This window comes from Coturnix japonica, chromosome 1 (assembly GCF_001577835.2).
Source record: "Coturnix japonica isolate 7356 chromosome 1, Coturnix japonica 2.1, whole genome shotgun sequence".
Classification (NCBI taxonomy): domain Eukaryota; kingdom Metazoa; phylum Chordata; class Aves; order Galliformes; family Phasianidae; genus Coturnix; species Coturnix japonica.
In genome coordinates, this window is record NC_029516.1 from 105,974,761 (window position 1) to 106,002,669 (window position 27,909).

General features: G+C 36.3%; 1 protein-coding gene across 2 annotated transcripts in view; it reads right to left on the reverse strand.

Annotated features, from left to right (window-relative positions):
- Positions 1–623: 623 nt before the first annotated feature.
- RPS6KA3 (ribosomal protein S6 kinase A3) overlaps positions 624–27,909 on the reverse strand; it is a 70,601-nt gene continuing 43,315 nt past the window's right edge. The window contains exons 8-22 of one of the 2 annotated variants that reach the window (XM_015885317.2): positions 27,437–27,474; positions 26,917–27,059; positions 23,724–23,794; positions 19,384–19,472; positions 19,061–19,125; positions 18,855–18,957; positions 17,933–18,057; positions 15,927–16,049; positions 14,696–14,785; positions 10,527–10,685; positions 7,294–7,455; positions 7,025–7,101; positions 6,344–6,461; positions 5,435–5,575; positions 624–4,128 (exon numbers count right to left, since the gene is read on the reverse strand). In XM_015885317.2, coding sequence (XP_015740803.1) covers positions 4,006–4,128; positions 5,435–5,575; positions 6,344–6,461; positions 7,025–7,101; positions 7,294–7,455; positions 10,527–10,685; positions 14,696–14,785; positions 15,927–16,049; positions 17,933–18,057; positions 18,855–18,957; positions 19,061–19,125; positions 19,384–19,472; positions 23,724–23,794; positions 26,917–27,059; positions 27,437–27,474 — 1,627 coding nt within the window. In that variant the 3' untranslated portion in view covers positions 624–4,005. Of the gene's footprint in view, positions 4,129–5,434; positions 5,576–6,343; positions 6,462–7,024; positions 7,102–7,293; positions 7,456–10,526; positions 10,686–14,695; positions 14,786–15,926; positions 16,053–17,932; positions 18,058–18,854; positions 18,958–19,060; positions 19,126–19,383; positions 19,473–23,723; positions 23,795–26,916; positions 27,060–27,436; positions 27,475–27,909 lie in introns of both variants that reach the window. The other variant, XM_015885307.2, reaches the window with a different exon arrangement.

Here is a 27,909-nt window from a genome sequence, read left to right on the forward strand (position 1 = left end):
TAACACTGCACATAAAGGGCTGCTAAGCGCTGCAGTATTCTCCCTAGGGAGGTGGTTGAGTCACCATCCCTGGATGTGCTTAAGAACCCTTTGGATGTGGTGCTCAGGGACTGGATTTAGCGGAGGGTTGTTAGAGTTAGGGTAGTATGGTTAAGCTGCGGTTGGACTCGATGATCTTTAAGGTCTCTTCCAACCTGAGTGATTCTATGATAAGCTGTTACAAAGGCCAGGCAGCAAGTGCCTATGAGATCACAGAATCATAGAACTGTAGGGGTTGGAAGGGACCTCTAGAGATCATGGAGTCCAACCCCCCTGCCAAAGCAGGCTCCCTACACCACGTCACACAGGTAGGCGCCCAGGCGGGTCTTGAATATCTCCAGAGAAGGAGACTCCACCACCTCCCTGGGCAGCCTGTTCCAGTGCTCCGTCACCCTCACTGTAAAGAAGTTCTTGCACACATTTGTGTGGAACTTCCTATGCTGTAGTTTCATCCCATTACCCCTAGTCCTGTCCCCACACAATCATTATATGTGCCTATTAACATTATACACACACAGAGCAAGCGTAGGTCAGTGTTAGTGCTGAACAAGCAACAGCTTTGATAATAAATGACCCAACAAAGCGATTTTTAATATGTTTGAAAGTTTATTCGCAGTAGAAATCTTGATTTCTTTTGAAGACTACAAAACCTGCCGCTGGACAGGAGTACAAGCAATGATCTCTCTCCAGAACTGCTCGTAGTTACATGGGGAACAGTTCTAATTACACATTGATACATGATTGGAACACTTCCTAGATCAGACTCTGAATAAAACAATCATTTAAAGTATTCAGTACGTTTTTTAACTAGCATTTCAAACTCTATTATGTCAGCAGTGCCGAGCATCTGACAGATGCCGTTGTAATGGTCTCGCATAAGGTACAATACCACTGACCTCCAGGAATAGTACCTTAGACTCATGTGCCATGCTGAGAAAACTAGTATAAAGTACGATTGTATAGAACTGTAGAAAAATATTTTATCTGCCATTTTGTCATTTTTTAAAAAGGTTTGAAGTAGACCCCCCCCTCCCTCCCCCCCCATCCCCTCCCGGTTGCAAAATAATTACATCCCTCATAAGTACACCTTCCCTTTGATTAGGTCGAGAGTATCAAGATAAAGCTAATGTACATCCTTTTTGTAAGTGAAAATTCAGCTATTCCCCATTGCTGCTTAAGGACCGGCATATCTCGAGTCGTTTCTTTCCCGTAATAGAAAAGCACAGCTTTAGTTGGTACGCCACATTTACAAAGCAAAACACGCACACACGATAAAACCAAACCCAGACACATAGTTCTATTTTCTTATGCCCTTATTTCTTCAGACTAAAATTTTAGGTATTCTCTTCAACAGAACTCACGAGGAGTTTCTCAGTGCTATAGTAATTAGGAATCAAGAGCTTTGCCCTTACTGGACATAGATGGCATTTAATAACTACTGCAACTGCTCTCTCCCCCTCTGTTCTCTCATGCTCTCAATTACAGTAAGTGGTGATCTCAAATGAAAGGTGACCTATACATGGGAAATCCACCTGTATCTGCAGCTCTCCTTTCCCTAATACTCCACAGCTCCGTATCCCGCAGTCAGCGCCAGCTTTGCACCCAGCAGCAGCCCAGCAAGGAATTTACACAGCGCCACACACACACTCAAGTTCTAAAATAAAGGTGCAAGGATTCAAAGAAGCATTATGTAGATTTCTCAGTAGCTTCTAATAACCCCAGCAACAAAGTAACGTGTGACAGTTGTGAGCGTGGCTCCAAAGCCAGAGGTAAGGTACTTAAAACACACAAGTCAAGCCTGAAAAATGTATCACCTGTGAAGATGGGCCTTCTCCACCTTGGTTTAGAAAACAACTTAAAATAAGGTGGCTCTAGACTTCAACTCGCACAAGCCGTTACGCACTGAACTGTTTTACTGGTGTTCAAAGGTCCATCTTGTGCTGCTGTATACGAGACAGTCTAGACTAAATTATCAGCTTACATGAGAATGGGGGTATCTAAAATGCAGCAGTCAACACTGCTTGATTGTTAGGCTTGTGACCAATGAGCCTGAAGGTCACAAAATATTGCTGAAATTAAACTACTGAAACTTTTGTATTATTTTAACATAGATGTTGCCCATAGAACAGCATCTTAATTCTTCCTTTCAGCCTGTCCTGCACCAGCTCTCTATGCATGTGCACACTGAGAACGTGGGAGAAATTCCTTCCTGAATCAACACACTACAAGGTACTGCCATCCCCTCATTCCAACAGGCCCCATTTGTTGGCTAGACACGGCATCCTTCAGGTTAACACGTGTTTTCAAACAGCTGCAGAAGGTGTAGTTTCTAGGATACGATATGCCTGACTTAGATTCAGTTCCAGTCTGAAAACACATCATCTGAAAGGCAAGAAGGTCTCTACTAAATGTCTCTGGAAACACAGACACTGTCAAGTGAAAATAAAATCAAGATAGCATTTTACAGCCTCTGGTTAAAGATGTCTCTTGAACAAAGGGAACTAAAGCATTTGTACAGCAGAAGGAAACTTCAATGCTAGAGCACCAAGTAAGGGAAAACTACTGACTGCCATGAAAAGCTGTGTGCTCAAATGATTGTATGTTCTACAAGTGTAACTACCGTTGTTTCTAAAACGCATCCCTTAACAATTACAGGTAATACATGAATCTGACTGGGACAAATTTTCATCGTTGATTCTAATGACCCTTTCTTAGCCCACGCAGATCAGGATGATTCTCCTCTCATTTTATTTTGCCTATTGAAATTATCTGAGGAAAAAAAAAAACAACAAAAAAAGGAGAAAAGACAACAGAACATTGGAGCTACTGGGTTGGCAGCTGTAATAAATGCAGTTGAAGCCTACTTGCTCTGGGCTTACTAGTGGACATCATGTTTTGCTTTATCTTCAATGCTGCCTTCTTTCTATAATGCCAACATCCATTGAACAAATCCTCTGCAGCTGAAACAAATGTCACAGAATAGAGCTAAAATATGACCAATGGATTATAAGCACAAACAATATAGAAATGTCCTCTGTCAGAAAGTATTTAGCAGTGATTCCTGAGTCCAGAAATTAGACGGGGAAAGAAATAAAAGGGAGGAGGTGGGGATGAAAGACAGTGAAATATGGAACAAGTTATCTTTCCTCCTCTCCGTTGTATCATCTATGTATATATAGTATGGTGAGAGATCCACTGTTTGAGTTTTGAATACTATAAACAGCATCCCGGTATTCATAACATGACACGCAGCGTCAAAAACATGGAAAAGTGGAAAAAAAACATAGGCAAAGAGAAATACATGTATCCAAGTATTACATTCAATAGCTGTTTAACAGTCGGGCTTTTTTTAGAGCTGTCCAACGATACTGATTAATCCAGGTGAACTGTTTAACCAGACTTAATTGTTAAAATGATTAATAATATCTAAGTAAAACGAGGCATGTATACATTAAAGAAAACAGCACAGAAACGTGCTGCTCACAAACTGTTTACAAAAACATACAAAATGTTGGATGGCACAAAGTATATAGTGCTAATATAAACAGATAGTTTAAGCTAAGTGCTTAACACAAACTGTCCGTCTCTACCTGTAACAAAGAATATTTCAGGGGACAAAAATATTCCTTATAAAAATAATGCTATGTGGTGCAGAGTGCTTTATTCAGTGTATTTTTGACAGAGGTGGCGTTTGTAATTCTTCTGGTTTATTCAATTGTGGACATGATTGTTTTCATTGCGTTTCCACTTTTCACTCCGTTTGAAGCTCCAGTAAGATCAGTAACTTGCCATCAACAGTTCAAAGCGAGAATAGATGAAAGCAGTAGCAGCAGCAGGAGCAGCAGCATTATAGGTACCAGCTGGGACAGAGTGTGCTTGCAGGTATCTGTGAGATATGTGCTACCTGTCGCCATGATTTGTGCTATCATCTTATACCGTGGTACCAAATATCTGGTTGAGGTCACTTCACAGGGCTGTTGAGGTAATCTTTTTTATACCTCTCCTCTGAGCAAGAGTAGAACGGCCAACTGGCTCCAAAACTGGTGACTGGTTACGATTCAAAGCAGAATAAGTTGCTGCCATTGCACCCTGTTGTGATAATGTCAGAGAGGAAAAGCAAGAAGAGTTCATTATGTGCACCACTCGCATCCAAGATCACACAACATTAAGTGTCAGAGACAGCCAATAAGTTTTAAATTCTAGCCTTATTTTCACCTATAAAACAGAAACACACCACTGCGTTACTCAAATAACAGCAGTGCTATGTGTGAGTTTCGTAGTGCAATAGATAATTTTGAGATTAATCTGAAGCTGTGATATCCTCATAGTCTCACAGTCTCGTGCGGGTTGGAAGGGACCTTAGAGATCATCGAGTCCAACCCCCGGGATTTGAGCCTCTGTGTAGCAGAGCGGCACTTCTACCACTTGCGCCACAGGGGATTCAAACCTGGGCCTCTGGTGTTGCAACGTGGCATTCCTACCACTGCGCCACCTGAATGTATAAGAAATACAGGAACACTAAATTTTCTCCATTCTTATTGAGATAGTTAAGGAATTAAATCCCATCAGTGGGCTGTCCCTGCTTGTAATTTCTATAACCATTTTATTTTTCAGAAAGGTATTTAGAAGTCACCCACATTACTTAGCACACAATTTTACTGGCTTTTAAGAACTCAAAGTTGTGAGCTGCGAGATCAGAACTTGCTCCCCTTTCTACTCATCATTTTGGATGCCAGAAATTCCTAGTATCTTATGCATGGGGAATGTTAGTTATATTTTTCAGATTCTCTTATGTTGTTTAAAATATATATATATAAATTAAAAAAAGTAGGACTGAAGGTACAATGGAATAAATAGGAGTAGAATTAAACTTCTGGTTACCTACAGCTCCTTCAAAGTGAGAAAGTATAACATGGTTACAACCAAGTCGTGTTTCAGACCATGGAGTACGGAACAGATACCATATTAATACCGCCATTTCAACTCACCTTCTCTATCTTACACTGTGGTCGTAAATTATTTTATTCCCCATTAGTCACTGATACGCTTCTCTGAAACTTCAAAATTAGTCCAACTGTTTTTTATCGTTCCCTATAATCCCTAACAACATTTTCACTATCCGAAAAATGATTTCTATCCTTGTTTCTTAAGGGAGATAAGTTAAATAGTTGAAGCGTAATAACTTTAAAATCGAAGAAAACTTAAGTCTTTGTCAAACATTAGATTTATTCACAGCAAATGAGTTATTACTATATGTTAGAAGATCATGCTGTGTCCAAAAGCAATTTGTAGTCATAATTGTTAAAATTAATTAAAGGAAAAGTGCTACAGTAATTAAAAGAATCCTTTGGTTTACTCTGATTTTGGCCAGTTAGATGAACAAATATCTACTTGCCTTAACTAAATGGGGAGCATCCTGCCTGTTCAGCTGGTATTGAGGCAACTGGTCACAGTGAACGATCCAGGGATGGCTGAGAACCTGGGCTGCAGTCAGTCTTTGATGGGGATCAACATGAAGCATTTTTGAAACAAGATCCTGTCAATAACAAGGAGTAGCATAAACATTTGTTCATAGCATCATTTTGAAGCAGATGAAAAGCTGCCTGACAAGGCTAACACTATGTCATTTGGTTAGGTAACTTAATTAGGCAACAAAAGTGAAAAAGAAACAACAGAACATTGAGATGACCCTTTCCCTTGTGTATTTTACCAGTGTCCAACAGTCTTCTAACAACTGTGCAAACTGCAGGTTGAATCTCAGTACTAAGGAGAATAAACTGCTCAAGTCCTCATGAAAGAACATGAGATGAACTGTCGTGGGTAACTGAAGAACTAGCCCTACACAAACGTGACAATATTTTTCCTAGCCTGAACCAGAGGGACATACAGTAATTATTTCAATATTTTCACTATCCCAGTTTAGGACTTCTGAATGTCATTTTTTGACATGATATTTAATTACAGCCTTTCTTGACACAGATGATTGCACATGTGTGAAAATACACCATCTTTTTAAGCACACCTGATTTTCACCCTACATGCAAGTGACCATTGAAACGCGAACGGATCATAAACAGAAAAAATTCTAAGCATATAAAAATCAGCCCAGTAATTAAAAATAACAATGGGTAATATTTATTATGTAGACATTATCAGCAATGTATTTCATCGAAGTATATTTCTCATATAGTTAGGGTACTGGTTAGGCTGCGGTTGGACTTGATGATCTTCAAGGTCTTTTCCAACCTGGGTAATTCTATGATTCTATGATTCATCTCTCACAGAACAAAGCAAATATACTTGCCTTAGCTGTATCTGAAACAGTGTTCCAATAACCACCGCTCAGAGAGAATTTTCCACTACCTATCCGGGCCAGGATCTCCTCTGGAGTATCATCAGGACCATTTGCAAAAGGAGTGTAGCTATTTAACCAAACAAAATTTTAAGACAAAAAAAAGGATGAATAGAACAAACCAGCACAAAATAACCTACTTAGCAAGTGCAACAGCAGCTCTTTTCTGAACTTGTGGAACCATAGTTGAATTAGCCATTTATCACCTTTTATACAAATCATTTCTTCTGCATACATAAATGTATTTCTATTGCATTTATTATTCCTTAAGTGCAACACTTCAAACCATCCAGTAGCTGAATTTTCCTCACAACTATGTTTCAAAGCTCTGCAATTGTGCTTGCAACATATTTCCTTCAAAACATACACTGTTTAATCAGCTAATTTTAATGGAAAAATAAAACAATTTTTACATCTAAATCACAATAAAGAAGAATTTAAAGACCTGAAACAGATGAGACATCAGTTCCTTCAAATTTGGATTCTACTAAAGGTGAAGCATATTTAACTTCCCTGGAGTTGTAATTGAGATTTATCAGTTCCCTTCTAGAAACACAGTCACAGTGGGTTCACACTCACTATTCTTGTTTGCTATTATAAAGCAAAGGAAGTGAACAAACAAAAAACCCTTACCCAGTAAGCATAGTATATAGCAGAACACCAAGACTCCAGATGTCACACGCAGCATCATAACCTTGTCTCTTTAAAACCTGAAGGAGACAGATATTTTTTCTGTAAAAAAAAGTGCTTAGAAATGCTTTGGTCATGATATAAAAACACCAAGATCTGATTCTTTAATTCTTTTTCAAGTTAATTCACTTGCTGCTGAAGAATGAAATGAACACCTATCCAAGTGTTCCCACCAAAAGAAATCAAGGCATATAAGCTACCCTGGTATGTACCTCTGGTGCAACAAAATTTGCTGTATAACACGGAGTCATCAGAAGGCCATTTTCTGCTCGTAATTGTTTTGCAAAGCCAAAATCACAAATTCGAATTGATTCTGGATTACCGGATTCATCAACATAAAGAATATTGCTGGGTTTCAGATCTCTATGGACAACCTAGGAAAAAAACACAAACAAAACAAACCATGAAATACAGTAAGCTTAAAACAGGAATAGGCTTTACATTTTAATTATTTATTCTACTTAATACCTTCCATGAGTAATCATAGTCCAATTTCAAGCTTCTACTATTAGCTATAGCACTCTGGCTGTACCACCTGGAGTAGTGAAAATCTCATTTGGAAACCACCTCCTCTTCATTCTAACCCTCACCAAAAGGAAGAACTCAGCAAAAACAAACTTGGTGCACACATTTAGTTATGGAGACAAATCAAGCTGTCTCGATTTAACAGTTACATGCACTTCTTATTTTAACATGCATACTGTACCTACAAAGCTCTTTAGATCAGAACCTGAGAACCAGGGCTTCAGAACAGGAGACCTTATAGCGGCCTTTCAGTACCTGAAAGTGACCTACATGAAAGCTGGGGAATGACTTCTTACAAGAGCAGGTAGCAACAAGACAAAGCAAAATGGTTTTAAACTGGCAAAGGGTAGATTTGACTAGATATTAGGAAGAAATTCTTTACTGTGAGGGTGGTGATGCACTGGAACAGGTTGCCCACTCCCTGGAAGCATTTTAGATCATGCCAGATGGGCTCTGAGCAACCTGGTATAGAGGGAGGTGTCCCTGCCTATAGCAGGGGGCTGGAAGTAGGTAATCTTAAAGGTCCCTTCCAACCCAAACCATTCTATGATTCTATGATTTCTGTAGCACCACTCTATCATATAACTACACATCAGTTACTGCTGGAGTAACTTTCTATAATTTAGGTTATCTAAACTGAATAATCTTTGTGCAAACACCCACAGCCCAATTGAGGAGGAATTTTAATACAGAATATTATAATCTCCAAACAAGCTAACATTTTATACAGGCCTATACTGGCTCCCCAGTGCCTGCTTTTCATGTATTTGGAAAGTAAAACACTTGGGAAAAACTGTAAAATCTGCTGAGGTTCTGGAAGAATGAATCTGATCTTATATGAAGCTATGCTATAATATGCCTAACTAAAACTTGTAAAGTGAAAAGACATAAATCAGATGGCATATTGTATCTGCTCCATCTTCTGCACACGACAAATTAGCTTAAGGGTTCAAGAGACACAGCTCTGTGTAGAAAGGAGTACATAGGGCTCTAAACCATATAATGGATTTAAACTCCTACTGAGAATTTAAATAAACATGACTCCTGAGAGCCTCATTTTCTGGAGATTAGAAACATTTTTACTCTACATCATGAGCAAAACATCCCTTATTGATCCAGGAGACAAAAGAAAAGTCACTCTAATTTTATTCCAGTTGTTCCTGCTTGTTTTTTGAAATAAATTCTAAAAGGAAGAAGTGAGCAATACAGGCAGCCCAGAACTGTGGATTTTACAAACTGCTTTTTGTTTTGTTTTTAAATAAAGGGAAGCAATTCAATGCAAGAAAGAGTAACAGACTAGTTCAAACCCAAATCCCACAAATAAGGCAATACAGATACTAAAGAATAAAATACCTTCTTGTACAATGCTGCTTTCCCAAAGGTGAATTTTAAAAAGATGTCACACTATGTAGATTAACATTCTATATTACAGCAAAAGAAGACAGCAAAACAATATTAAGGACATTGCAGCATTCCAGTTATTTCCTAGCATCGTGTTTTTGATTATCAGTGTCACTCGTTACCAGCACGAAGAAGTATTTTGCTCCAAGACATGATACTTCCTGCTCGTGCCTTTTATTGTGTCTGCTGTGCCAGTCCTTAGCTGCTCTACACAAGCCATAATACGTTTACAATGGTTTGGGTGAGTTAGAACTATTGCTTAACCCTAAGAGGAAGATTTCTTTACTTGCTTAGTTGTTTTCAGCTTAAATGTATCCTTTGCAAGCCCATGAGGAGATCCCTCTAGAAAGTGTTGCAGAGACCACACACAAAGAATCTGTTCAGATCTCTAATACAATATTCAAACGAGCTCTTCTAGCATCCAAAGAAACAACAATAGCTGAGTATTGGACTGTCAAGGAGCTCACTACTTACATACCTGGCCAACTTTTATGTCGAAGTGTCCTTAAAATAAGGAAATGCAAAAATTTCCAGATGTTTGAAAGAATGTATGATATAATGCAAGTTTAAAAAGTCAGTATTTTCAAGTATCCACAGTAAACAAATGACCAAAAGCCCCCAAAATACGCTACTTGACATGAAGACACTAGACCTTTTCTCTCCATGTGTAGTTAGAAGGAACTACACAGAAGGCATTAAGGTTTACTCATACTTCTCAATGGACACTGTTGGCCAAAGATTCTTAGAGCACACAGGCTCAAAAAACCACTCACAAACAAGTGCTTGAATGAAGTGATGGACTGCATGGCAAGATGGAGCAGGTAACTTTCATCATAATTTTTGTGAAATAAGAGCTCCCAGAAATGTCTGCTGAACTATTATGTGTACTTTAAAATGCAACATACCTTGTCATTCTTGCCATGCAACTACCACAGTTGCCTTCTCAATCTCTGAACTACTTCCTCTATTTCCAAATTACTTTCGTTAAGTTTACTACTGGAGGAGTTACAAGTCAAACTTCAGAATCAAAAAGAGAAAGAAGTGACAAGAGTAAAAGGTAGAAATTGATAGATGTTAAGAGTCTACCATAGCATGGGGTTAGGACTACACTACTAGGTCTGGGCAGCAGCACTGGTCCTAGCACCACTTAAAACCATAGAATCCTTAGAGTTGGAATGGACCTCTGAAGGACATCTGTTCCAACTCCCCTGCTATGAACAGCGACACAACAGCTAGATCACTTCTTGGCTTACTTCTTACATCCTATTCATCACTATCTGAATACTCCACAGAACTGCTCAAACCGTGCATGAAGGGCAAGAGAAACAACAGCACCGTTGCTGCTACCTGGACATGTACTCAACTGATGAGGACTGTTATAATTTCAACACAAAAAAAAAACCTGCTGCAATGTAATTGTACCAGAAATTGCTTACATACTGCAAAGAACATATAAAGATATAGGAGCATATTTCTGAAAAAGAACATTAAAAGGATTTTCTCTGAGATGAAAACTTACCCCTTGTGCATGGAGGTATTCAACCGTTTTTGTTATTGTGAACAGAACAGCACTGGCTTCTCTTTCTGAGAAAAATTTTTGCCTAAGAATCTTATCCAGCAGTTCTCCTCCTTTCATAAGTTCTGTTACTACATATACATATTTTCCATCATCATATACCTGCAAAAAGTGCAGAAACATGTAAACTTCCAAAATATTTACTCTTGAAACACACACAGAAGGAACATCCACTTTTTCCACTAGATTAGTCATTTCAATTACTTTTCTCACCATTTCTCACTCCACTCACTAGCCAAAAAACATTGGTCACCTTCAGAAATAAACATTAATGAACAAAAAGGTACTGCAGTAATGAAATAACAGAAAAATTTATCTTGAAATACATGCATGACTATATGAATAACAATGTAGCTTTCTCTCAAATAGTTTCTCTGAAAAAAATTAAACAAGACACAGGAGAATCTGGAAAGAAAAGAGAATCTAGTTTGATTAAGCAACATTAGAGCTAATTTCAGAAGCATTTATTGCACTAAACTGCAACAAAAAAGAAGATCATTCTAAGAAAGCAGTTAGATAAAATAGAAGAACAGTGGAGTACACAGATTATTTGAGGTCAGTCTTGAAGTTCAGGTATGCAAACCTGCGATTTAAAATCCCATAATTTGCACATAAAGCTTGTAACTAAGTGTAAACAATACACACATTTAGTCTATGCTTTTAATTATAGAAAAGTTCTTAATTTTTGCCGTGCTCTCATCTTCTTCGGTAATAATAATTGAGAAATAATTTACAGCATCACCAGGGGGCACTACAGACTGAACTACACCAAAACACATTTTAAGCAATGCTGAAGCTTTCTTTCCACTTTACTGGGGTTTTGAATTAACTCAGAAATTGTTTTCTGCTGTAATGAAACATTTTACAGACTCTGTTCCCAGTCATTACTTCAAACTATTTTTCTTGCTGATGTTGGAATTGTTCTCCCCTGTAATACATAAGAAGTGAAAACTAGCTATGTATAGAAACAATTATCCATGTTGTAGCAAAATGCAATTAGGAATAGATAACAGCTAAATTAAGAAAGTTCTCATCCCAATTCCTTTGTTAAACTGTCTTGTAAACACACACTAGATAATACTTGGAATAACTACAATTTGCTTTCAAGTTTGAAAACTGATTTTTTTCTTGGCTTAGAAGTTCTTGTTCTTTCAGGTAAAAAATTATTTTCTCATCCATTTAAAAAAGAGGAAGAGCATTAGATAATTCTGCACCCTTTTACAAGCTCATAGCCTCAAAATGATTACATGATTGGTTTTTAAAGTTCTCACTTAGTAGTAATTCTACCCCTATTAAATATAAGTGACCGATTATCTGAACAGATTTACATGAAAAATACTGCACAGGATTAAAAAGTAGGATGATAGAGTTTTAAACACTGAAATGGTCTTACTTCACTTGGCACTACAAAGCACACACATCACGCATCTCAGCACCGCAGAGGGACATCTGAGTAAATCTGCTTTTGGCTGCTACAACTGCTAGCCTCCTACGGTTTTATCTGCCTTAAAAATAAACAACAAAAAAACCAAAAGCCTACCTCAACCTCCTTCCCTGCCCCAATCTCTCTAACCAATTTAATCCCAGGAAGCTGTTTGTACTAAGTACATGCTTCTGTGAAGTTTCCTTCACAGTCAGATGCACAGCATTATGTTAAGATCATAAACATGTCAGATTTCAACATTAACTCTTGGGATCCCCTAAAGATGAGACAGTATGTCTCATCTACCAAGCAAACTGGAAAAAAAACTTAGTAAAAAACAACGTGACATAGGCACCTGAATAAAAGTGGAGAGAGAACAGTTTCATAATGTGAAATAAGGTTTCACAAACATATTTGGATGTTCTTTTTATTTTTTTCTTTTCTTTTTTTTAAAGTCAGAAATAAGCACTTGGACAGGAAGACTGGATAAGCTGTTTGCAGGTTTCTAAAAAAGCTTCTGAAGAATCTTTTCTGCCAATGCTTTAAATAACTCAAAATGGGTCAGAAGTCCTGTTACATAATAGTAACTAAAATACATATAGTGGACTGGCACTGGAAGTTCCTAGGTAATGGACCAATGGAAGCTCTGTGTTTCCTCAGTTCTGACAATTTCCTAGCCACCTCTACTGGCATCGTTGAAGGCAGGTTATCAAGAAGGACATTGATATAGCAATGCAAATCTCCTTCTGTTTATATGCTGTGTATCTGAAAAAGACCACTAATTACAAACAGAAATAAAACCCTGAAGAAGCCTACACTGTAAAAACAAACTTGGTGTCTGAGCATCCATTGTTTTTTAATGCAAATGCCCTCACAAACCACATAAAGGCCAAACAAAAGTGAAATTTTCCACCTCCATTTAAATTCAAGCATTACTGCATTTATTCTTGGAAGATAAGAGAAGAAAAAAAGTATTTCTAGCCTTTCCAAGACATGCACTTAAATGCCAAAGTATCTTATTTCAGTATTTCAAGATAGAAACATTTAAATCTTGCTATGGAACTGACTGCAAAATTAAGTCAAATCAAAATTAAGTTTTATTTGCATAACAACATATTATGTTCCCAATCTGTTTGAGGCCTGACGGCCAAAGACTTCTTATGCTTTCCTTTGAAAGCATACCACTGTACTTTGAGACATACAAGTAATTTACACCACCCATTTACTATTAAGACATTAAATATTTATGGTAGTGGACATCACACAAGTTCCTAATGCATATGGATCCTATGCCTCTTTCTTCACACTAGACACAATTCCACAGACTTTGCTTAAGGAGTTGCCCTGAAGTAGGAATAATAAAAAAATACAGCCAATTATATCTTCCTCTGTGGTGTAAGGCTTTGTTTTGAAGTCACTTCTTGCATTCTGTATATTATAGCTGGTTTGAATGAAAGATGGCTCCTACTGGAAGACAACTGGCCGTGATGAAGTATTAATCACAAAGCAGAAGAATTTGGTGTGAGGCAACTTTTTAAGGCTGCCCGGGATTCTCTCTTCTCAGTGAAAAAAAAAAATCATTCATCAGATCAGCACTCACAGTAACCTTTGCATTTGTCTTCTCATCAGTAACATAATCTCTCATAAACAAATATGTTAACGTAGCACACAGTACTAAAAGCAATAGGAAAGCTGATGCAGATCCCACCTTAACAGAGAAGCATTTTGTTAGTTTAACTGCCCAATAGCATGAAACACAGAAAATAGAATGTGGGGCTGTAACTGACATCCAACTTGCAATCAGGTAAGCTCCATGGCGGAGTAGCTTGTGTATGACTATGTTTGTTCTTCCAAGAAAGGGCCAAAACACACAGTATCAAAACCGTGAAGAAAAAATATTGTAGGCAAACCTTAGGCTGAATTCTCTAGTACCCATCTCCATAATATTTATAAGCTACTGTTTTAAAGACTTCAAAATACCTGAGAAACTACTTTCAGTTGAGCTTAGCTTTCTGGAAATGGTTAGCTCTGTTTTGCTGGACCAGAATACTTTCTTGCAGACTAAAGACTTCATTAACTATATACTTCTTAAATTTTTAATTCTTTAATGCATAATTAAAGAGAAATCCAATTTTCTTTTTCTCTTAGATCATCAGAATCTAGTGCTTACTGTGAAAAATCTCTACCTCTCAACTTCTATTATTTGTGTTTTATAGTTAAAGCATTTCCACGGCCAAAAATATAATACAGGAAAAAACAGCTTCATATACGCCTCTATATGAAGACTACTTAAAGATACTTGATAAACAAAAGCGATAAACACAGGAGATTTTGCCCTATACTAGATACTACTTATTAATGTCCATGAAAACAACTTCAAGTCTTATGCTGCCTCAAACATCAAGTTCTCTGTATTAAAATTTTTCAAGGATGAACTATTTGATGGCTTAAGATTACACTCTACAAAAATACAAGCTTCTTTAAAAGATGACAGTGAACAATCTGTGTAGAAACTGAGTTCTGTTGTGTAAGTTGTGTTATAACAACTTGACTCTTACATAAATTAAATCTTAAATTTGAGATACTGAAAATCAGTAGCAAGCCTAAAACATATCGTTTGACATCTTTCAAGTTTAAAAGCTGAATGCTATTATAATGTACTAAAGGATGTCTTCAAAGAATCACTTACGTCTTTTAGGGTAATAATATTTGGATGCTGCCCATAGCGCAGCAGGATTTCAATCTCCTCTGTTGGATCTCTTTTACTCTTGTCAATGATCTGTAAGAACAAACAGATACGTAAGCATAATTTTTTTTTTTTAATATTATATCGTGCATATAATATCCAGTGTACTTACTAGCAGAAACACATGAGCAATATTTATCACTGTTGGCAAGAGGCATGGAACATAAAAACCAAAGTTAAAGTGGAACAGCAAGAAACAAGTAATGCTGATCCCTCAGACAGTGATTACACAAGGCAGCTGGATGACTGGAGTCTCATCCACCAATCATTTAATAAAATAGGAAGTTCCTAACTTGACACGAGACGCCAGTTTGATGATGCTAATGAACTGATTTTTCAAAAGCTGATCTCAAACAAATATTTAATGCAGCAAAAGAGAGTTAAGGAATCAACAATAAGAAAAGTATTTCCAAAGCTAATTTTGACAAGCATTCTACCGTGAAAGTTCTTAATGAATCTGTGAAGTACTGATATCAGTCTCTGATGTTTTCCATGTGCAAACCAAACATTATTTGGCTCTATTTACTAAGTATTCATCTTCATGTACTCATAAAAGTCCTTCTCCTTTTTTCTCCTTCTGAACTGAATTTCCTCTCATGTCTTCTTTATCTCACTCCTCCTTCCTCTTGGAATCCTAAAGCTCTTCTACTACCAGCATCATCCTAACAGACTGGATGCTGGGTTTTTTTCCTTTCTTTCTTTCCACGATTCTCTGAAGAGAAAAAGCTATAATGGAAGCAGCAGAAAAGCAAAGCAATCTACACAATAAATATTACAGCTTAGAAAATTAATGGCAATGCTTTTCCTCCAATTTCAAGAACTTACTCTAAATTGCAAGAACAGAAGTAATACCTGTTCTTGGCTAGAACGAGGATAGTTACAAGTATATAACTACCAAACTGAGTTTGGAGACTTTCCAGTAGAGAAATTGAGTGCAAGGATATGGGAAAACATTCTGAATTCATCTTTGCATTCTATGTGCAAGTAATGAATTGTTCAACAATTCAAGAAAATAATTGTTTCACACCATGGGATTAGTTTTTTTTTCCCCCTCTACTTTACAAGTCTGCTAATATACATCTTTGTTTAGTAACCATCCAATTCTACAGTGTTATGTAGAAAGACAATAAAAACAGACTTACGGCCCTTTTTTGTTTTATGACCAAGTAGTTACCTTTACAGCATATTCCATGTTTGAAGCTTTATGAACACATCTCTTGCAGATAGAGTAAGATCCAACTCCAATATCTTCTTTTACTTCATATCCATCAGTAAACTGGATGCTGTTCCTGTGCAACTGCTACCAAAATAACATTATCAATTGATCAATATTCTAAATGAAAAACTGGTATTTATATTAACAGTAAGTTTTTGAATTCCTAGTGATTTGCTTCAAATTTTAAACTGATAGCTATATTAGATCAAAGAGTTTTCAATAGACATTACCTTCTGTTTGATGCTAGTATGAGATAAATTCTATACATTATAAATGATGCTCACTGCACTTTCCAAACTGAAAACGTGACGTTCTTCTGCTTATGGATCTATTTATTTATAGATAGAATCTCAGACAAAAGAAGATCAGAGGGCTACAGTTAGCGATAAAAAAAAAGCATCATTATTTCTGTCATCTAAATTGATGAATGTTTTCTTTACATGTGAAATGTCAGCTACAAATTTCAGGTGGTATTCAGTATGATTAGACTAACTGGAAATTTCATGGTACAACAATTAAAAATCCTGTCAGAAATTAAAAGCGTGAAGGAGAAGTGTTCCAATTTTGTAAGGGAAGGAAATGGCTTTCTGGTATAAGGAATTTGTGCAAAGGATGCAAAGCATTTGCAGGAAACCATCTGGGTATCCTGCTGCAGAGAAAAGAGGAAATATGAGTGAGGAAGTGGTTGAGGGGCACAGAGGAAAAGCACTAGAGAGAGACTTTTACAAGAGAAGGAAGCCATATACAAAGAAAAAGAACATAATCCACAAAAGTATGTGGGAAAGAAGGAGCACAGAGAAGCTTTGGTAACTGTTAGCAATACTTCTGGACCAGAAGTCATTCTGACAAGCATACCAAATCAAACAGCTTCTTAGAATAAAAGGGGATCTACGAACCCTTTAAATTCAACATTTCATTACAAGTGAAAAGGGCAATGTGGACAAACATATTAGAACTACTCCAGACAGAGTAAAAAGAATGAAGAAATAAAAGCTACTCAGCTACAAAACATTCCTGCAGTGAAAATATAAGAAAAATCTGATCACACAGCATGTCATTTAGTTCCTACTACACATCAATGAGAAGTTTCCACCACAGCTCAGGCCACTAGTTAGTTTTCCTCAGTAATTTTTTTTTTTTTTCCTGTAGATGCATCTGCTTACATCCTGCTGACTGCAAACTGCCCAGTGCATGCCTTTAGAATGACCACAGTCTTACAAGGAGGCAAAGCATGGCTCTCCCCTATTCAAGCATGAAGCCCCCTTCCTTATTTCACACAAGACTGCACCCAGCCAAAGCTTTGCTGTCCAAAAATAAGCAGCACCGGAAGTAAGAGAATGTATAAAAATAGCAGCTGCTTTAGACTACTAAAATTAACAACCACACAATTACTAACGTAGGAGACACTACAGGAGTCATTCTAAAACCAGCAGGAAGCCAAAGCTTATGCATACTGCAACACTGACCTATAAGATAAACAAACAACCACAAAATGTCACAGCTTATTACATTTAATTTAAACTGGTTTGGGAGAGGTTGAATATATTCCTAAAATAAATAGCAGTCCACAACACCCAGGCAATTGTATTCTAGTGCTTCCTACATGTACTATAGGAATCGATATTTTGGGCTGTAAAACAAAATGATGAAGCTGCCTATATTCCACTTCATCATACAATCAAGGCTTGATATTAAAGAGTAGCTATAGTTTGGAGGATAGAATGCTTTCCTTTATGGGTTGAAGCCTGTTCATACTCACGGATGCTCAGAAATGAAAAAGGTCCTACACTTTCAAAGACCTTGCTTGAATAAAGTAATCTGATCCTTACATTTATTGTATAAAGCTGATAATGACACTGTCACAGTGCCTCATTTTACAACAAAGGAAACATCCCTTCCACCAAGAGAGGGTAACACTACATAACTGACCCTTTTTCCCCCTCCTCTGATGTTGATGTACTCACCTGGACAATTGAATGCACTCCAACTGTCTGCATTGACTGGCTTTCATCATCTGATGCAATAGCTACAAAACTAAATCCGCGAAAAAGTTGATGTGCATTAGCACTAGGTGGAATACCAGGCGAATCTGAAAAAAATATCATCTACTTACAAAGCATAATTTTTTAAAATGAAGAGATGCAGTTAGGACTATACTGTAGAGCAAAACAACTTTATTCTATGAAGTACGTAAACTGCAATTTGTATGAAGTATTTTTCAGTACTGAAATACAAGTACTGAATTATTTCCACATCCTAATTATAGCCACCATTGATAACCAAATACTTCAAAGATTGTATTACTGCTAGATAATGTTTTATAATACAAAACCAGTACTGTGCAGAAAATATTTCCCTACAGCAGTGTATTTATATTTATGGAGAAAGAATTCATAAATTTGGTAGCTCATTAAATTTATAGAGACAAGAATTTCTATCATATTTTGAATGGGTCTTTGTCAAGCTATGCAGAATCAGACTGCTCTCAAACAGCAACTTTATCCCCCAAAATCTGAAGTAAATTTCAACATATACATAGTATGTAAAGACACTACCACAAATTAAATGACACCATAGGGTATCACTTTCAAGAGATGGACATGAATCATCTTTAAATTAACAGTGACTATTTGGGATTTAGATGGGAAAATTGAATTTATCCGTATGCTTTGTTGGTGAGGATTACTTCAATTTTTATATAGGACAACTCAATACTCCCTCCATGTTATATTAGCACTCAAGACTACAAAAATCCTTATGAAATATGGAATATTTCTCTTTGAGTATTTGTTTAGCTCTGCAAAGCTTGCAAGAACAAGACACAGTCAACAGGAAAACTATTTCTAATTTTTAAATACATAAATTGTTGAATTCTTCTCTTTTTACCTTTTGGAGTTTTTGCTGTGAATTCAGGATCAAAATAAAACGTATCTTCAGGTCTGCCAGTTGCAGGTTTAAAAGGGGGATGAATTTCTCTTCTGTACAATTTCTAAAGAGAAAGGTAAGTCAGAGTGAATAGAAAAGTTTCATGACACCTACAAATACTTCTTAATTAAGAAGTTTATTATTATTATTTTTAATTAGGTACTCACATTCCAATCTATTTTGGAAAAGAAGGGATGTCTCTTAATTTCTTCTACTCCATCTGGACCAGCTCCTTTGTAAAGGAAGAATTACTTTCTTGGTCAAAAGGGATTACTAGGAAATTATATTTCTTATTACTACTAATTTTCTTTTTTTAGAAATGCAAATTAAAAAAAAGATATTTTGCTGTTCATCAGAAAAGCAAACAGGCAAGCTATGCTTTTCCTTCACAGCTTGTTTTAAACAAGAATCTGCATATGCATTTAGTCAATATAATTACTATGTTATCAATTTTATGATTCAATTTAAAGTATTCCATTAAGCACTTTACCTAATCTGTTAGCTGGGTTCCTTTTGAAGAGCATTCGCAGAAGACTCTGCGCTTCAGGACTCAAGAACTGGGGCATTCCAAGTTTGGCCCTATAAAACAAAAATAATTAATAGCATACAAACAAATTAACATACTTTGCACTTCCCTGGCCCTTTACAATTCAGCAAATCTGTATTCACGCAAAATAGCTTCAATGAGAAATTGCCTTCAGACATCAGAAACATAGCAAAAGTGCTGTCAGTCATGTAAACGTGTAATTTTAACTTATTCTGTTTTGAGTAGTATAATATTTTAAGTATTGACAGTGAATTAGGTAGAGGACGCAAAAATGTTAAAAGATGTACAAAAAGCAGAAAATAATTACAGGATAACAACTTACAAACTGTTGTAATCTGTTTTGATCCACCTTTTAAACAAGGTTTTTAACAAATGACATCAAGCAAGAAGATCCATTCTGCTAGTAAGATAAACTGCATTCTAGAAGGTGTAAGAAAAGAACCACATAGGACATACATTAAGAACACCCATGCAAAAGAACAGAAAAATACAAGACAAATTGAATAAAGGTAGGACAGATCTTGCAAGATTAGCAGGTAAAAAGAAAAAGATTACTTTCCTCCTTTTGCCCATTCACTCCTCATTTACTTTCAAACACTACTTTGCACCTTACCAGTCATGAAGTTCTAGATTTTAGCTTTTGTAGTTGCTATTTCACTCTGTTTTCGGAGCTGTTATCTCTTTTTGCTCCACCCCATGTAACACTGGGCTGGTAATCTGCTCACTGTTACTAGGTTTCAATTTTGTTTTTTTGTTTTTTCCTTTTAACTGTGGTAGCAGTCAGGGTAGATCTAGATCCTGCCCATCTATCTCTTGTTCAACCTGTAGCTTGTCTGTAGCAATCCACAACACAAGCTTTCTCTCTGTTTTTAACAGAAGACATGATTTGCCTTGCATTCTAGCTACTTGTCAATGTTCATCTTTCTGTCACTTCAGTAACCACCATCATCAATTCACAGTTCATTGCTTTTAAACTAGAATTTAATAAATTTGCCATTTGCCTCTGCATTAAATAAGCTGGGGTGAAAAAGAGCCAACAGCAACATCAACAAAAAAACACCTATCTCCTTAGGACTCGTCTGTAATACACTACAGGCAGATCGGGAACAGCAGTATAATGGTATAAGGTATCTGCTGTTATCCTGATTATCATGCTTCTTTAGCAGGCAAATTCTTATGCATTTTAAATGCAGTTATTCCTTTGCACTTTCACTTGGTATAGAGTCTGTTCGCTGAGCTATACTGTAACATGCAAGCAAGAAACACATATGCAGAAGCTACAGTATCATTTTAAGTAAAACAGAGAACAGATAACTATGACAAAAATCTGCAGTTATGTGGGTGAAAATCTTTGCCCTACTACTGCAGTGCAAAACAGCTCTAGCTCTAGGGATGTAGCCTGAGAGATCAACTGCTTAGAAAAAAAACAAATATTTCTAAAACTTGGCTAAAAACCACAATTTATCTTCCAAAGTGACTTGATAAACAGAGCTAGAACATTTAGAAGAACTGCTGGATGACTGGTATGTACTGCAGTCCATAATCGAGCGAGTAAGAGGACATTAACACAAAGCACAGAGACTATCAATGCATTCTTTCTGTCATGAAAGAGCACCTTCCACAAAAAACCCTTCAGTGGCCACTTGGCTCAATAGAAAGAACAAAATCACTGTGTCCTGAGGCTTCCTATAAAAAAGCCTATTTCCTATTTCTTAGGAAACACATGAGTGACAGCAATTTTTTGTTCTGACATTCCTGATGGATGAAGACAAAAAATTTTGTACCAAGGCAGACCATGTCAGTAAAGGAGAAGACTAAAAAAGTTAGTTTTATTGCTACCAAGTATGGTTTCTTCAAACTGCAGTGTTTCTCGGTTATAAGGGAAGCATACAAAAAAACCCAACAACCTCGTCTCAGCAAGAAATAAGGAGCCTGGTAAAACAAAACACCTTGTCAGATGAATGCTTTCCCCTCCCCCCCCCCCTCCGATTTTTCAAGAACAGAATGTAAGTAAAGTGCTGTATCTTAGTGATACATTAGGAAAAGGTGAATTCAGATACACACTTGTTCATTTTAAACAGTTCAAAAGACAATAAGGTCAAATAGTGTATTTACTAACACACGCAAAATCAAATGAAAATATTCACTAATATTTAGGGGGCCAGACAAAAAATGTGAACTTAAAAATGTTTTAAAATATTTTTTTTAGCTGTTCATGTTATCAAAAACAAAACAGACTTGTATGTATGTTTGAGTGCTGCTCTGAAAGTAATGCCTCCTATTTTATTATGTAAGGCCATGACAGCAGAGGTGGATGCTGATGGTATAGCAGTATAGGTTGAACCTCCCAGCCAGTATCACATTACATGTTGCTACCATGTGACAGACAGCAGTAGGAGTGGCAGTCTGACAAGTGGTGCCTGATATGGAAGCGCCTAGGAAGCAAAAAGGTGGAGAATTTTCTACACGCAGAAAAAAATTGCACCCACTGACATTCAGCAATGCTTGCTCAATGTTTATGGAGACCAAACAGTGGATGCGAGCGCAGTGAGGCACTGGGTGGTGTGTTGCAGCAGTGGCGACATGTGTCACCTTTTCTGGCACAAATTTCTTTTTACTGAGTGAGTCACGCAGGCTCTTGTTCAATATTGGATAAGTGTATAGCTAATGTTAACTATGTTGAAAATAAGTACCTTGTAGCTGAGAATTTACTCTATCAAATAGTGTTACTGTGCTCTTTGTATTGTTGTAGTTTCCATGGAAATAAAGAGGAGGCATTACTTTTGGAGTGAACTACATATGTACAGAATTGATGTACTGAACATTAAGATAGCTAAAAATACTTCACACCACATTTTTTGTACAGCTTTCTGAAACAAGTAGCAGTTATAAAGACTAGAAGCTAAGGGAAATTGGAAAGGGAACTAGAGATGCATGCTTAGATGAAATCTGAAAGTAACTATGGATGTCAGTTAACTTGCAAGGAGGATATTCTACATGCCAGCTGAACACAAGATTTTTGAAGCACCAGTAGAAAGACTGTTGAGTAACAAAGTGGAGCCACATGCAGACAAGTAAATAAAGAAGAGAAATACATTATTTGAGACACAGATAAAAAAAAAAGCATGGCTCCTAATGTAAGTGTCAGCACAGCAGAACAATCTCAGACTACTTTCTTCTAAACAGAAGGTGGGCAGAACTAGTTTATACTTGCTGTGGATAGAGCCTTTTAGTTAAAAACGTTCAATATGACCATGAAGATGAAAATTAGCATGGTGTTGAGATTAGGTAGAAATTAGCAGCACTAAACATACCTACAAATATGGAAAGAAAAGCAGGAGCAAAGAACAACTACGTACATGCACTATGAATGCAAAAGCCAGGACGAGAATGCTTTCTAGTAGTCTTTGCATGCAAACTTCTTAGAAAAATATGAAAGAATTTTTAGAAGCAGGCTGTTGGTGCAAAAGTAGTGCTGGTTTTGATATTTAGTGGTAATGGGAAAAAGGACGCTAATTAACTATTTGTATTTGAAGAAACAAATGAGAAAATTGAAACAGTCCTATGAGCTTCCAGGAGAAAACAAATGATGTTAGTAAAAAATGTTTTGACACAGAAGTGAAACTATGACCTGATAAAACAGAATAGTTTGCACAGAGTTGGATTACAGTCATGAATATGGGACTATTACATTATAGGTTGTATTAGATCAAAAAAGATGTAGGGCAACAGTAAAGAAAAAAAGCAAGCCTTAATAGCAAAAACAAGTATGTTAAACTGCATGAAAGAAAGCAATTTCCACAATATAGCTAATGCAAAACCTACACTGCAAATAGCAGATAAAAATTTGAGCTTGGATAAGTCACAGGAGAATATGTAAGGGAAGCAAGCTGTTGGCAGCAGTAAATATAAAGTAGTAGGGTAAAATGAATGAGAAGGAAGAGAAAATACTTTCTCAAAAGAAAAAAAGCAATAAAATAAGGGAAAAATTGTATAGGAGATCAAAAAGGACAAGAAGGTTAAAATATTACGGACATAAGACGGGGAAGATAATATGGTTGTAGAAGTTGTTATTACAGATTAAAGAACTGCTACGAAATTCTTTGTACCTGGTAAGGGGAAGGAATAGAAAGGCAAATTAGATAGATGGCAAAGGGAATTAATAGGGAGTGAGGATTTACCAGTACCTTTGGAAATGAGGGAAGAGTAGAAATTAGATATTGCAGCCCGGAGGGCATCCCTGTAGAATACCTGATGAGATATATAAATAAGAGTGTACTCACTTGAGAATCATAGTCATGGTTTCTTTTCTGTCTTTCCCTTGGAAAGGTAGAGTACCAGTGAGCATTTCAAACTGTATAGAGTAAAACTTTCATCAATTACATTACCTGGACAAGAATCTAATTTTTGACAAAACTACTCAGCATCATCTTAACCTTCCAAAACTCATGCATATCAACAAACAAGTCTGTGTAAAACAACTTCCCATTGTACAGTTTAAATCACTACGAGCATTGAGCAGCCTCTGCTGTTCTAATGCTGCAAAATATCTTCCTAGATTGATACCTTGCTTGACATGCTTTCATTTGAACAATGTAGCCTATATTTTTTGTCTACCACTTCCACCTTAAAAGTTTATTTTTAAAAAACCTGAGCTACGCAACTATATTTTAGTTTTGAAGTGAGTAGGACTAGGGAAAAAGGTTCCCCTTTCAAAAGTTAGTGACAATTTGTCCTCACACAGAGGTAGTTAAAAAATATTAAAATGCTTAAAATCAGTAAATATATAGTCCTTATTGGAAGAGGGAAAAAGGTTAGTTGATTGATTGACAAAGACATGCATGATGAAAAAGTGGTTACTGTATATGTATACAGTGGAAATAAAGTCTGAAGGAACACGTAGGAACTACACAGTACATGCATGCACATTCTACAGTGCCTGGCAGAAGGCAATAGACACTGTTAAAATACTGATCTGTTCTGAAAGTGACCAAGTAAAAATAGATAAATATAAAGATATAAAGGAACTTCTATTGGGATGCAGTACTTCTGCAGGGATACCAAATCTGAGGTACTGAAAGCCATCTGGCAGCAGACACGGCAGCCAGCATTGAGGCAGGAATCTTGATTTTTGGTTTAAGAATTGCAAAACAATTTAGTTTTATGAAATTTCATGACATACACCTAAAGCCATCAAAACTAAAGTAATTATAAAATAATTCTCTGAAAAGTTTATGCAAGCTTAAGCCATCCTAAATACAAGATGTCCTCTAATCTTTCTGTTTCAATCCAAAAATTCAATCTTTAAGTATTAAAAATATACAGTGATAACTTCAGTGAATAACATACAACTGAAGTTTTTTTTTTTTATATCTGAAATGAGCTTTATTAAAATTTATTTTAAATTTCCGACTATCCTTAAAACCATTCTCAGTAAGAGCTGCTAGATACTTTGTACTCTATTGTTTTTTACATATATATTTCTATGTAAAATCTTGAAATTAATACACAGCCAACACAAAAAAGCTCTACTTTCAACTTTAATTGTTTTTACATAACCACCAGGAAGCTGTGCAAGAATTAAAGCGAAACTATCTTCTCCCCCCCCCATTTTAGAATGATTTGTTTTATAAACTACACTTAGCAATCATTTTTTAAGAGCAAATTTGTGTTGTTAAATGTTATACTCAATTTGCGTACTTGAAATGGTCTAGATTAATAATAAAAAGCTTTTTTTAAAGCAAGCTCTTATTGGTTACAAGCATACCCACTTGTACAATCAGCTCAACAGGTGTCATTTGTTCCACTCCAACCCCTCCTCACAAAAGGACACTGTAGACCCATGCCTACAGCCCAATAGTACTTTAAGTCAACATTTGTCTTCTGTAGTTACCATTGGTTATTTATCTCAGCAGGAAAGTACCTCTACAAATCTGTGATGCTTCTGAAAACTTTAAATGAACATTTTCAGATGTCTGGCATCCATGAAAATATGCACTGTTTTAAGAGTATATTATAAGTTACTGCTCAATGATGGTTTACACATAATCCATGTCCTACAGCAGGAGACAGGGTGAAAAATGATTTATTACCTTCCTAGTCTCCATTTCTATGCTATAACTTTTGTTCAGTCTATATACTGTGTACTCATATTACACCATCAACACCTTAATTCTGCAACACCTTAATCTGAATTGAGTGGACAGATCCAGATTGCCTATGAAAGTCATCATCTGAACTAGAGACACACAAGAAAAATGTCTCAGAAAATATCACTGCATTCGGCATACTAATTTAGAGGATCTGCTCTCTAAGGACATATTTTCACATATAAAACTGAAGCCAAGGTGTATTGCTTCAGTGCATTTAGACCGAAAACTACAGCAGTCATGTCTAACATATTTCAGGAACTTTCAACACTAACATGTGCTTCATTAGCACAAAACTGTATTTTTCAGCTGTATCTAATAAAGTTGAAATTTAGCTATGTTTGTGTTTTAATCAACCAGAAATATTTTGCCACCACTTTGTAATTTTCCTCTAATTGACTGCATGCTCAAAGCCTACAGTAATGATTAAATGCGTTCATAATGATAAAATAAGCAGTTCTGAGAGTGTGTGTCTGTGCTTGTCTGTCTGGAGAGAGTTTAGTCATCAGGTGCTACTTTTACATAGTCAGTTTTCAGATCACAACAGCATTCTAGACGATTAAAATGTGATATGACGACATTTTCAGACACAGAAGTCCTTCTTGTACTACAAAGCACATATACTGTACTGTTGCATTTGTAGATGTACTACAGAAGCAGTAAATTTCCTTTAAAAAGTTGTTTTTGACTTCACAGAAAAAATGCACACAAATATTATGTACATTAAAGGCCATTAAGCATTTCTAAAATACTGTCTGTGTTTTTTTTGTCTCCAAAGCCATATTTGATACACATATGTCCCCTGAACCTACAATCCAACAGAAGTTAGCTCCTTGCAGGAAAGGTGGGTTTTCCTGAGCATCCCTATTCACTTAGTATCACATTTAGTTCTGATATGCACAAACAACAGCTGTCTTTATCCTACCAAGTTGTAATTACACTGGAGACTTTTCAGGATGTTATTGCTCAGTTTCTTCCCTCTTGTGAATGATTTAATATTTAAAATTTGGATCTAGATGCCCCCCTCAACTTGGAAGACAGTATTTTTCCTGTATATAACTCCTGTTAGTCTCCATAATATTCAAACCACAATAGATGCATCGTCTTTCAGTTCAACAATCAGAAAAGGATGGCAAATTGTAGGTGTTGATATGAGACCTAGTCCACAATCTTGATCCAAACATTATTGTACTGTTGTTAATTTCCAAGTACTTCAAAATTTTCTGGCAGTTACAGTTCATTTAAAGGTCACCCTACACATTTAAATATTTATTGCAACAAACCTTTTAAAGCAGTATTGTTATTAAATCATTTACCAGAAACCTACCATTAAAACACCAAAAGACCACCAGTCTGCACTCTGTGTGTGGCCTCGTCGGTTAACGACTTCAGGTGCCATATATTCTACCGTCCCACAGAAAGAGTAGGCTTTTTTTTCATGATCAATCGATTCCTTACTTAAGCCAAAATCTGGAAGAAAATACAATAGTTCAAAATGTCTTTATTTACTTTGAATCAGTAATGGTCAATACTTTTACCACAATGTGAAATGTGATGCTTTTATCAGTCATAAATATACATGCTCAAATATACATACAGGAATTAAAAATTTCTCTGCCCAGAAGCCCCACCCCCAAACCATTATTTTATAGGGTCATAACATCAGATATACTTTCAAAACAATATAATGCATATTTTATCGACACCAAATTAATTGTGCTATCTGCTCCACAGCAGGAGCACCTACTAGTTAGAACTGCTGATTTTATTGCATTGCTCCAACAAAAAAGAGGGAGATTCAAAGACTATTATGAAAAGTCCGTGTGTTGCAATTGCCTTTTGATTACCTGTTAATTTGATATGCCCCTCCTCATCAAGCAGGATGCTAAAAAAACAAACAAACAAAAAAAACCCAATCTTAATTACTGTTTCATCACATCTGAGAACTGACAGAACAGCACAAAGACATGCAGAAGTGAGCACATGAAAATGCATCATTAGGAGGAGATACTTCGAAAGTACACAATTTCTTATCCCTCAACTCCTTCTCACTAAAGATTATGAAGAAACAGATTCAGCATATCAGATTTTTATCTATTTGGTTAAATTCAGCACAGAATGTAATAAGCTAGCTTGAACTTTCAAGTTTTGACCACCTGTAACATATATTTATTTTAATTAGATGTGGTAATGAGAGATATATTTCTATTACTCCTAAACTGAGCAAGAACTGTTATGCTCATGTATGTATGCAAAACATGCATTAATTTGTAATTATGGTTTCAAAGAATGTTCACAATTCTAAATAACATTAATATTG